General features: G+C 34.6%; 2 protein-coding genes across 8 annotated transcripts in view; both read left to right on the top strand.

The window, feature by feature from the left end:
* On the top strand, positions 2,369-8,078 carry LOC107609298 (MAG2-interacting protein 2). Of its 7 annotated transcripts, none has more exons than XR_002349926.1 (10): positions 2,380-3,210; positions 3,329-3,384; positions 3,462-3,518; positions 3,600-3,739; positions 4,266-4,330; positions 4,407-4,473; positions 4,797-4,886; positions 5,158-5,249; positions 5,509-5,598; positions 7,499-7,530. XR_002349926.1 is itself a non-coding variant. In XM_021105858.1 (10 exons), the coding sequence occupies exons 7-10, from the start codon at positions 5,178-5,180 to the stop codon at positions 7,962-7,964; spliced, it is 459 nt and encodes a 152-aa protein (XP_020961517.1). In that variant the 5' UTR covers positions 3,329-3,384; positions 3,462-3,518; positions 3,600-3,739; positions 4,266-4,301; positions 4,407-4,473; positions 4,797-4,886; positions 5,158-5,177; the 3' UTR covers positions 7,965-8,078. The 7 variants fall into 7 exon arrangements, 4 of the variants coding, with proteins under 4 accessions (XP_020961517.1, XP_020961518.1, XP_020961516.1 ...); XM_021105858.1 differs by lacking the exon at positions 2,380-3,210 and adding an exon at positions 7,942-8,078 and having other exon boundaries at positions 4,266-4,301; positions 5,533-5,598; positions 7,499-7,796; XM_021105859.1 differs by lacking the exon at positions 2,380-3,210 and adding an exon at positions 7,942-8,078 and having other exon boundaries at positions 5,221-5,373; positions 5,533-5,598; positions 7,499-7,796.
* Positions 9,141-10,868, top strand: part of LOC107608207 (sugar transport protein 5-like) — a 6,685-nt gene continuing 4,957 nt past the window's right edge. The window contains exon 1 of the mRNA XM_016310069.2: positions 9,141-9,448. Within this exon, the coding sequence (XP_016165555.2) occupies positions 9,193-9,448 (256 nt within the window). The 5' untranslated portion in view covers positions 9,141-9,192. The remainder of the gene's footprint in view (positions 9,449-10,868) is intronic.

Raw genomic sequence — 10,868 nt, 5'->3', positions numbered from 1 at the left:
ACCTTTCCACTAGTCATTTCGCGCACCTCAAACACGTCATTTCGTCTATCAAACCGGTGCACAACTATATTCCCAACCTGTTGGATATTTGCTTCTATCCACTGTTGTGCAATTACGAAGTAAGTAAATCCAATACGCTTGCATTCGTGAGTCTCGGCACTCTTTCGCGTAAAAAGTTCATTTAATCGATAATATGTTGCTCAGACGAGCAGCAACATAGGTAGGTTTCGGGCACTCTTCAACACTAAATTAATGTACTCAACAAAGTTCATCATCATATAGTCCCATCGATGTCCCTCGTCGAATGCCAATACCCAGTGTCTAAGTCCAATGGCATCGCACCACTTGGCATATGCCTCGGCTCGCTCTTCCAACCTCTTATAGTTGATGTTGTACTCCTTCACCGTCCTTGAATACCTTATGTTGACAAAAAGTTTTTGTAAGTGCGGAATTTTAAATGCCCTTAAGAAGTTGCTGCCGACGTGCCTTATACAAAACATCCATCATGCTCTTGGAGGTTGCCAGTCACCTCTTGAACGATTTACTGCTGCCCGGATTGACTCATATCGATCTGAGATCATACCCACACCCTCTCTTCTAATAACATGGATTTGCATATTCCTGATAAAGAAGTGCCACGCATCAGCTGTCTCCCCCTCTACTAAGGCAAAAGTGATAGGCACAATGTTCTGGTTCCCATCTTGTGCAACAGTAACCAGAAATGTACCTTTGTATTTTTTCCGTATAGATGTGTGCCGTCAACTTGAACTAAAGGCTTGCAATGCCTGAACGCCCTAATGCATGGTTTGAAACTCCAAAATACGCGATGAAGTATTCTGACACCGTCTGCCTCGTCACTCCTGTTGTACAGTGGTCGTGTTTCTATTTGGACAATTGAACTAGGCATCTTCTGAACCATGACCGAGAGCCACTATGGCAAAGCTTTGTAAGAATCCTCCCAACCACCGAAAACTTTGGCCATGGACTTCTGATTTGCCAACCAAGCCTTTCGGTAACTAATGGTATAGTTGAACCTTGACTAGACTTCCGCTATTATAGATTTCACCTTGATGGATGGGTCGGTCTTGACCAATGGCCTTATCAGCAACTTTATCCGAGTCCAACTTGGAATGATCATGTGAAATCATTCCCATTGTGCACATGTGCCTACCGTTGTATCTGCGTATCTCCCAACAACCTTTTTCGTATCAAGCTAGCTCGGATAAGCCAATCGCATCCACGTCCGTACGTCTTGCATTTTGTATAGAACGTCTGTGGCTCAGACTCACACACATTGTAGTCAACTCCTCTAGAAATAGTGTAACTTCTAATTGCTGCGATGACCGACTTTCTAGAACTATAATCCAATCCAATCCGGAACTCTCCGTCCTCAAGATCAGCAACGCCTACAGAAAGAAGAAATCATCATTCATTAATCAATCCAAAATATAAATTAACAAAAACATATTATTCATTCATCACGTACCTATGTTTTCATATTCCATAAATTCTGGTGCATGCATGGCATCAATATCCAAGTTACGTTCATCGGTTGACTAAATAAGAGATGAACCACTACATTCTCCGCTGCTGCCTCAACTCTCCCATCACATCCTCGTCTTCGTCGCCGGCTTTATAAGTGGCTTCAAAGTCCTCTTCGTTGTCACTATTCATTCCTTCGTACACTGCAACTCTATCATCCTCTATATCTAAATCATTTTGAAACTTATTTGCCTCTACGTTTTCAAAATCAACATACAACTCAATATGTGGCTGTCGCCTCTGAGTCTGCTAGTGAATTTGGAACATATTCTGCATACGCGCTTCGTCAATGATCGGCATAATATCAAACTGTATTAGACCACCAAAAACTACAACCGAATTTTGGTGCAGAATACTGCTCACTCTCCTCAACATACCGTTCTCCATGCTTTGACAGAGACTGTTCTAAAGTTCCATTAACGTCATGGTGCATGGAACCACAAATGAAAATGGATTCTAATGCACAAACCTCACTCTCTCATAAGTATTCCGTATAATCTCACCGTTGTGATACACTACCAAATTTGCAGTACCTTCTATTACACTATCAACACACTCAAAAAACACTCAAATAACACTCTTCTTCACACTATCAACACACTCAAATAACACTCTTCTTCACAATGAAAATGGTACCTAACTTTGCCTTATATAGAGGGGAGCCCTCAGCACGCCCTCCATGTGTTGTTTCATCAGCTAATCAAAGTGAGTCACGTGTCAATACGCCCCATGCGTGTTGACTTAGCACGCCCCCACGTGTTGCAGATCCAACCAAGCAAACTTCGTCACGTGTCAACACACTCTCTGAGTGCTCACTCAACACGCCCTCCCACTACAAAAAAACTGGTATAAAATGGCATAAACATAATGGCAAATTTAAAACATCGCCGTTATATTGATAAACTGAGGCGGTTTGTGTGACTGCCGTAATTTGCTTGTGGAACGGCGATTCTTTAGCGAATTTGGCGGTTTTAAACGGCAGTATCTTATTATCTACTTCACTAATATAAAAAGTTAAAACCTAACTCTTATATTTTACTAATAAATACTGTGCTAATCAATCTATGGAAACTCCATCACAATGTGAGAACCAAGAAGAAACTCCATTGCAGCGGCGTGAGATCTGCGATCTCATCCATGACGCTCTCTTCTGGCGACTGGCGGCAATCTCCTCAATCAACGCTTTTCTTCCAGCTGCGATCTCCTCCATCAAAGTTTCCTGCTCCACTGTGTTGTGCTCTGTGAAGCTTCTCCTTCTCCATCTTGGTTGAACTAGTTTTATATACAAATGCACATTCTCCTCTTTTAATTACTCATATTTGTATTTGCTAATTGTTACTACTTCTATTTCTTTAATGCTATGTTTTGATTTTCTCTTTGTTAGCAGAAATTGGGGGTAAGATCTTCATGAAATTTCTTCGATTTTTTTGCTTACATGCATGTATACAAATATGCATTCGCTTCGCGGTTTTGATTTGTAGATATGCTCGTTGATGCTGATTTACATAGCACATGTTTGATGAATTGCTTCAATGAATTAAGAGCAGTTATTTTCAGGTCCCAAGGAGGACAGTCGGGTTTCAGAAGCAACTCGAAGAGCTGTGCAAGAAGAAGCGGAAAGGCTAATTTTGCAGAAAATTCCACTCCAGAAAATTTTGTTTGAGATTAGTAAGTGTCATTTTCATGTGTTATCTCCATCTATTTTAATTTTTCCTTTTGAGCTTATATGGATACAAACTAGCCACAACAGGCCTTATAGACAGTTGTTTTGTGTTATTACTGTCAGTGTTTAAGTATGGCTTGAAGGGTGTGAACAATGATGTGGAGAGATGCTTGTCACTGGTGAGATTCAACTAAGATTTCAATTTTTATAACAGTAGGTTTGCATGTAATCTTACTTATTCAAACTGAGTTTTCAGTGTGTGGAGGAAAGAATGCGTGGACTGATAAGTAACCTGATTAGAATGTCAAAACAGGTTAGTTGTTCTCTACCTGCTTGCAGGAATATTCTCTCATAACTTAATAAAATTTCTTACTTTCAAGAATTTTCCTACTAGCGGGTTGATTTTGAGAAGACAAGACATCAGACTGTTGTCACCTCAAATGTTTAGCCGCAAATCATGACAATAAATAGGAAAGTAAGAGAGGAGTGGGAGAAAAGACGGATAGAAGCAGAGAAGCTTCTGAAACAAATGACGTGAGAATTTTTTCTTATTTAATTTTGCATATTTATCAGTATTAATTTGGATTTTAGAGCAGTTAAACATAAGTTTGGCATCCATCCTCTTGGCTTGGTCTCTGGAAAAAGAATGTTAAAAGAAAAATATATTTTCATTAGGAGTTATACTATTGATATATGAAGTAATTTATGTGTGTTTATTTTAAAAATGAGTTTGTCAATATTAAACAAGTAATCTGAATTCAAGTTTCAACACAGAATTAAACATGCAATGTAACTTGTTAGGAGTTATACTATTGATGTATGAAGTAATTTATGTGTGTTTATTTTAAAAATGAGTTTGTCAATATTAAACAAGTAATCTGAATTCAAGTTTCAACACAGAATTAAACACGCAATGTAACTTGGTTTCTTGTTTTGTTCTGAGCCCTTAATCAAAGAATATTTGAATTGTGTAGTGGATCTGAAAGGTTTGGGTCAAATTCATTCTTTCAAGTCCTTTTATTCTTGTTTAATTCAATTTAGCAATGGGTTGCGTTTTCAGGCTATGACAATGGCATTATCCCGGCATCATCATTCGGTACTTATCATACTCCACTCAACAAGCATGTAGGATTTCTTGTTGTTTGTTCTATGATTACCGTAGCATCAAAGAGTCCAAAGTTTAACAGTAAAATTTTTTTAGATTTACTATGTTAATTCCATGAGGGCTGCTCAAGAGTTTGCTTCAAGAGTTTCTGATTCTTTTTAAGGTGATGTTTCATTCATTTCTACTTGGTGAATCATGTTAATTTTTGTCCTTTTAGATATATAATGTTGAGATAAATAAAATCAGACTAGCCATGTATGTTTATATATATATAACAACTTAGACTACTTGATCATATTCATGCATATATACTTAACCAAATTATTTAATTCATGCAGTAATAGCTAGTACTGAAATTATATAAATATAAGTAAATTTTCTATGCCAAAAAGTTCATTGATTCTTAATATGAAAGCTCATGCTTTATATCTTACTATGTGGTGGATTGTTTTGTTGAAAGCTTTAAATTTTGGTGTCGTGGGACAGGGGCAACCGTGGTCGAGATTGCTTCAGGAATCTGCTGTCAAAGAATATGGCAAGTCTGGAGACCCCTTTCTTCATTCAATCCCATTTCAGGTGTGACCCTTATAATCTCCTGTTCCTTCATGTTGAACTTTAGAAGGAGAAGGAGGAGTATTAATATATTTGGAAGTTTAGTTAACATCAGCAGTAATTTAGATTTAATGGAGACTTTAGACACCCTTTCTACTGATAAAAAGATTTAGAGTTTGATTTGACTCCTAAAAAAAATTTCATTAGACAAATGAAAAGAGAAATAAACTCTATGTGAATTTCTCCGTGTATAACTAATATATTTTTCTATGTGAATTCATTTTTATTTTACTAGCACACAACCTGCTCGATGAAATGCTTCAACTAAATTCTGCCCTTATCAATGCTTTTATGACAGAACTGGAACCTGATTCTCCGGTTATCCAGGTGATAACTATGATCTTCTTAAGAGGTTATTTTGGTTATTTAAAAGTTTACTTTATGTTATCAACTAATGTTTTTCCATTGCAGTGTGATTATGATCGTCTTCAATTGTCAACTAATTAATGGAGTATAAATTTTGATTCCACTTACATATTATGGAGTTTAGCCTTTACTCATGAAAGTATTTTATCAGTTTAGCTTTAACTGATGACCAATGTTATATTTATCTATCTGATTTGCTGTTACCTTTTAATATTTGAAGGTACATTATGTTTGAACTTTGCAGGTTCGAGCTGGTTCTGGTAGTATTTCTTCTGGGGCTGCTGACAAAATTCAGCTGGCTCGTTCTGAGGTTTGGACCAAAGATGTTATCAATTACTTGCAATCTCTTTTGGATGAGTTTTTCTCAAAAAATGCATCTCATTCTAATCATAATAAAGAGCGATCACCATAAATTTCTTATGCTGGATCGCTACAGTTATATATTCACCCTAATATATATTCATGAACTTAATTATATATACTCTACTCCACAACTACTACTCCTCCTGTCCCATATCCTGGCACCAGATTGATGCTGCTACTTTTGAACTACTACATGTCACAACTTTATACAGCATGACATTATATCATTGTAAATACTGAAATATTTTGTGTATGCATTGCAAGCAAGAGATTTAGTCCAATTCGTTCATAGCCCCTAAACTTCAAAGAGACACAGCTATATGTTTTGCCGAATAAATATTTGGGTGATATATAAATGTACGATATATTTATTTAAATAAGAAGAGGACAATATTTATTTGTGTAGGCCTTGTTGCTGAGAGTAATAAAATTGTAGAGATATATGTATGGTGAAACGTTTCTATCGTATGATTAATGATTGCCTTATAATTGTTAAATATTATATAGTATGGTCAAATATAAGTAGTATGTTACTGTAAACAAGCACTACTATATACAGTATAGTAGTGATATTTATTTGGGGGCATAAAGGGAACAAAAATGCAGGCATTATATATAGGTCTTAGCTAATTACAAAAAGCCAAAAATATCATCCTAGATCCCTGCCTACCGATGCAGATTAATTGCTTTGATTTAATCTCTAAAGTTTATTACTTTATGGAACCCACTATACTCTTCTTTCATAGGACCATGACTTTTGGTGTTTAATTAATATCCATCCATTTAATTAATAGGGGCCACGTAAATCCAAATAGTAATTAATATTTGAAGGTACATTATGTTTGAACTTTACTATCTATTTCTGATGGTGAAGAGCCATCCTTACATTTTATATGGTGGTATATTGTTTGGCTACTTCAATGGCATAATTCTGATGTTTTGAGTGTAGTAATTTGAATTTTTCATCCATCCATTGAAGACTAAAGCCTCCTCTTCGCAGCACAGGAAACCTTGTAATGACAGCATCTCTTACTAGTTAATAACACTATAATTGAGAATGCGTTATTAATGAATTTTCCCAAAAGAATATCTTAAGAATTTTCCCAAACCTCCTCTTCGTAAATGTTGTTAACCACTTTTTTTTGTTACTATATTTGTTCATTTTTCTACTAGTACATCTATTACACCTGCTTGCCATCATTTAACACCTTTCTTTGAGATTGTCCATGATTTGGCTGTTGTTAAGAGCTATCTAATGGCTTCTTGGGAAATCTAAAGACTTATATTCCGACAATTATCTTGAAATCAAAATTTCACTATTTTTCAAATTTTGATAAAACATTATTTACATGGTTTTGCTTAATTGATTGCCTTCCATGGTCCTATGCCATGTATCTTCTATCAACCAGTGAGTACCGACTGACACATATGCATCCAATATCTTTCAGTGTCAACAAAATTCGTCCTCCTATAAACCATTATGTACCATGGCCTCCTTTTAGTTTATATTTGATTGTGATATCATTGTGTTCTTAAGCTGGGTACTTATCCTTTGGATCCCAAAACTTACCAAGTTCTAAGACATTTCTATTCATATCTTATATCTATATGTGCCTGTGCTAGTATGTGCCATTGAGTGAATTCTCAGCTTCAAGTCTTTCTTGTTCAGAAGTAAGATTTTCTGTTACAACATAGTAATTCTAACATCTAATGTCTAAGACTTGTTCCCAATGCAAAGCATGCTATTGAAGCCATAAATGGGATAATAGATGGAACTGTGCATTTTTTTTTGTTACATGATCTCAACTGCATGAATTGGTTAATTACGGTGCTGTAAATTGTTCCAGATCTGGAATGCTAGAGAATGCCTTAACCTATATCCAAATAGTGCAAATGTCAAGGCAGAGGCAGATATTATTGATGCACTTACAGTTAAGCTTCCCAACCTTGGGGTGAACATTCTGCCCATGCAATTCAGGCAAATAAAAGATCCTATGGAGATTGTGAAAATGGCAATCACAAGTCCAACTGGAGCATATTTTCATGTTGATGAACTTATTGAAGTTGCTAGACTTCTTGGCCTGAGGTCTGCAAATGAAATAGCAGCTGTTGAGGAAGCTATTGCTAGAGAAGCTGCAGTTTCAGGTGATTTGCAATATATATATTATTTTTTTCTGCTTTCCACATGTCATTCATATCCATATATAATTAGAGCGTATTTCATCTTTTTTGTATACATATACACTTAGTATATGATCATTTTCTGAACTTGAGTCATTTTCTATCTCAGATTCTCCTTACAAGATGGAGTAAGAAACAAAGATGTTGGAACAAGTTCTCAGGATGAAACTCACATAAGAGACCAAAAAACTAAGGCAAGCTTGTTTTAAAGTTAATTACAAAAGGAGAAAACTTTTGGCCTCCAAATCTTATTCATCATCACTTAGCTAAGCTAAGCTAAGCTACTTCTCTTGTATATTCATATTCTAAGTAGTAAAAACAGCACTTATTAGATGATTTAAATACATTATTAGATATTAACATAGTTTAGTGAACTGGATGGTAGATTTAACTAATTAGTGTTTATTGCAAATTTGCAATGCTTGTATTTTGGTAAGTTTAGTAAGACAAGGTTTTGTATAAGAGTTATTACTTTTGATTTTCAATAATAAAAAATTATATATTATATTAATATTTTGTTTATGAGTTATATAATATTTCATTTATGGATTATGATTTTTTGCTATTGTGAAATTTTAATCACAAAATTATTTATTTAACGCGATAAAAATGACGGTAAAAATTATTTTTTTAAACGATAAAAAATGTCACTGTCAGGGTAAAACGGCGGTTCAAAAATGCCATTTTAACTAATCAAAATGCTACTGTCAGGGTAAAAATGGCGGTTCAAAAATGCCGTTTTAACCAATTAAAACGTCACTCTGTCAGGGTAATAATGGCGGTTCAAACCGCCGTTTTAACCTATCCAAAACCGCCATTTTAACCTGAAAATAACGGTGGTTTGAACTGCCGTTTTAACCTATCCAAAAACCGCCATTTTAACCCTGGAAATAATGACGGTTTGAACCGCCGTTTTAACCTATTCAAAAACCGCCGTTTTAACCTAAGGAATTGTGGCGGTTTTCAGAAAACCACCGTAATAACCAGAATGGCGCCCAGAATTACGTCACTTCACGAAACCGCCATTATTGGTAATAATGGCGGTTCAAACCACCGTAAATACCGAAAAAAATCGCCGTTTTTACCAGAATTTTTTGTAGTGTCCACGTGCTGCAAATCTAACCATGCAGACTTCGTCACATGTCAACCATACCTCCCACGTGCTACATGCACCACACCCTCTGTGTGTTGAAGCTTGGATGTGATACATCCACTAAATTGTAAATACACTCCTTATACCCATTTTCAAGCAAAATACCAATAATAAATCCATAATCAAATTCTTGAGTCTGAGTCAAGTAGTAGACGAAATCCCATTTAAGTATTTAACATTTAATAGCATTGGGACAAGTGACAATTTATGCACAATAAAGAGAAAGTAATAAAGTCGCATGCGCGCCTCACCCTCTATATATACAGTTTCTTTCTGCACTTATTGAAAGCCTTAGACAAGAGTAGAGAAGTAGATAAACGAAATATATTAATGGCAGCAGGGGGATTCGCCATTGATGCTTCGGCTAACGGATTCGATGGTAGGATCACATTCTCCGTTGTCATCACTTGTATTGTTGCTGCATCCGGTGGACTCATTTTTGGATATGACATTGGGATTTCGGGTATTTTCATTTTTCTTTTATTTAATTTAATTTGTCTAAATTACCCACAGTTACGTTTTGTTTTTCTGTTTCGAAATATGTAGTCAGTCTTACAGTCTATAATAAATTTTTTTTCTCTAATGACAATTGTTCATATTCATATAGGTCTCAAATCTAAGATATTGTAAAGAAATCAAAATTAATTCCCAACAATTTCACAACTGTGATTTGCTAATTTTTGTTTTCTTATATATTCAAAGTGTTTCGATCCAATTAATTATCCATTTTCTAGTTTAGCCCCTTCTGTAAGGTCAGGTGATTGTTTAATATATGCTATTCATTTTTGTCAGTTAATTGTTGTAACATTTTCAATGTCTAATCCCTAAATTCGCCTTTGAAAATAAAGCGGAAGATTTTTTTGGTACCGATTGAACTTCTGTTGAATTTGTCAATAAGTAGTGCAAAGTAAGGTGGGATCTATCCCTTCATTTTTGAGTCCTATAAGTAAATTTTAAGCACCGTAGACGAGATCTTGAAAATTAGTAAACCATTAAAAGAGGGGAAAAAACAGAGGTAATAGTAAGGTTGTTATGTGGTTGGACTATTCCTTATCTAACGGTCTTCGTTATGTCATGAGACTAAATTATGCAAGGGAAAATGCTAACAAACCAAACTGACTTTGCATTTTTCAATAATATAGTACCAAACAGTCAGGATGTCTTTCAGGTTGCAAACCGTTAGGTAGATATGTAATGTTAGTTTGTGCTTCTAGTTATGATAGTCATACGAAAAATATATTTTTTCTTCTAATTCATGTATTGCTCTAATTTTCAACTATTTATAAATATGCTATTGAAAAAAAAAAAAACAATTACAATTCAATATTTTTTTTTGAAATTACCTTTTCAAAATTAAAATTGGTGGTTTGGTATTGGACTAACTAGTGTTTTTAGTCGTAATAACATTACGAGAATATAAATTTTTTGAAACTATATCGATTTTGTCACGATATTATAGAATATAACAAAAAAGATTTACAAAACCAAATTGTTTTTATAAAAAGGTTGTAAGAGACAAAAGTTCTTATCAGATAAGAAGACTAGGGTCTTTGTAGATAAAAAAATCAAATAATAAGTTTTTTAGTTATTATTTTTATGTAAAAGAGTTTAAATTTCTACTAATAATTAATTTTAATACTTGAGTAAAATTTATTTTCATTCCACCAAGAACGCGTAATTAGCTATTTTGTTGAGCCAGCCTAAATGACCAAAACTTATTCAGGTTAGAATTATAAAATATGAGGGAAATGTTATGTGTATGATTTTAGTATTAATATGTTATGGTGATTACGGTAGATATGTTCTTTTTATTGATAAACAATGTTTTTTAATTAAAAAATGTTATTTATAAAGAGTGTTATCAAAAGATAAAAAATATGATT

This window comes from Arachis ipaensis, chromosome B07 (assembly GCF_000816755.2).
Source record: "Arachis ipaensis cultivar K30076 chromosome B07, Araip1.1, whole genome shotgun sequence".
Classification (NCBI taxonomy): domain Eukaryota; kingdom Viridiplantae; phylum Streptophyta; class Magnoliopsida; order Fabales; family Fabaceae; genus Arachis; species Arachis ipaensis.
This window is presented reverse-complemented; position numbering and strand designations above follow the sequence as displayed.

Coding starts and splice junctions, on each gene's coding strand:
- LOC107609298 (XM_021105858.1), top strand. CDS start 5,178: ATGCTTCAACTAAATTCTGCCCTTATCAATGCTTTTATGACAGAACTG. Junction 5,250..5,532: donor CTGATTCTCCGGTTATCCAG/GTGATAACTATG, acceptor TGAACTTTGCAG/GTTCGAGCTGGTTCTGGTAG. Junction 7,797..7,941: donor TAGAGAAGCTGCAGTTTCAG/GTGATTTGCAAT, acceptor TTTCTATCTCAG/ATTCTCCTTACAAGATGGAG.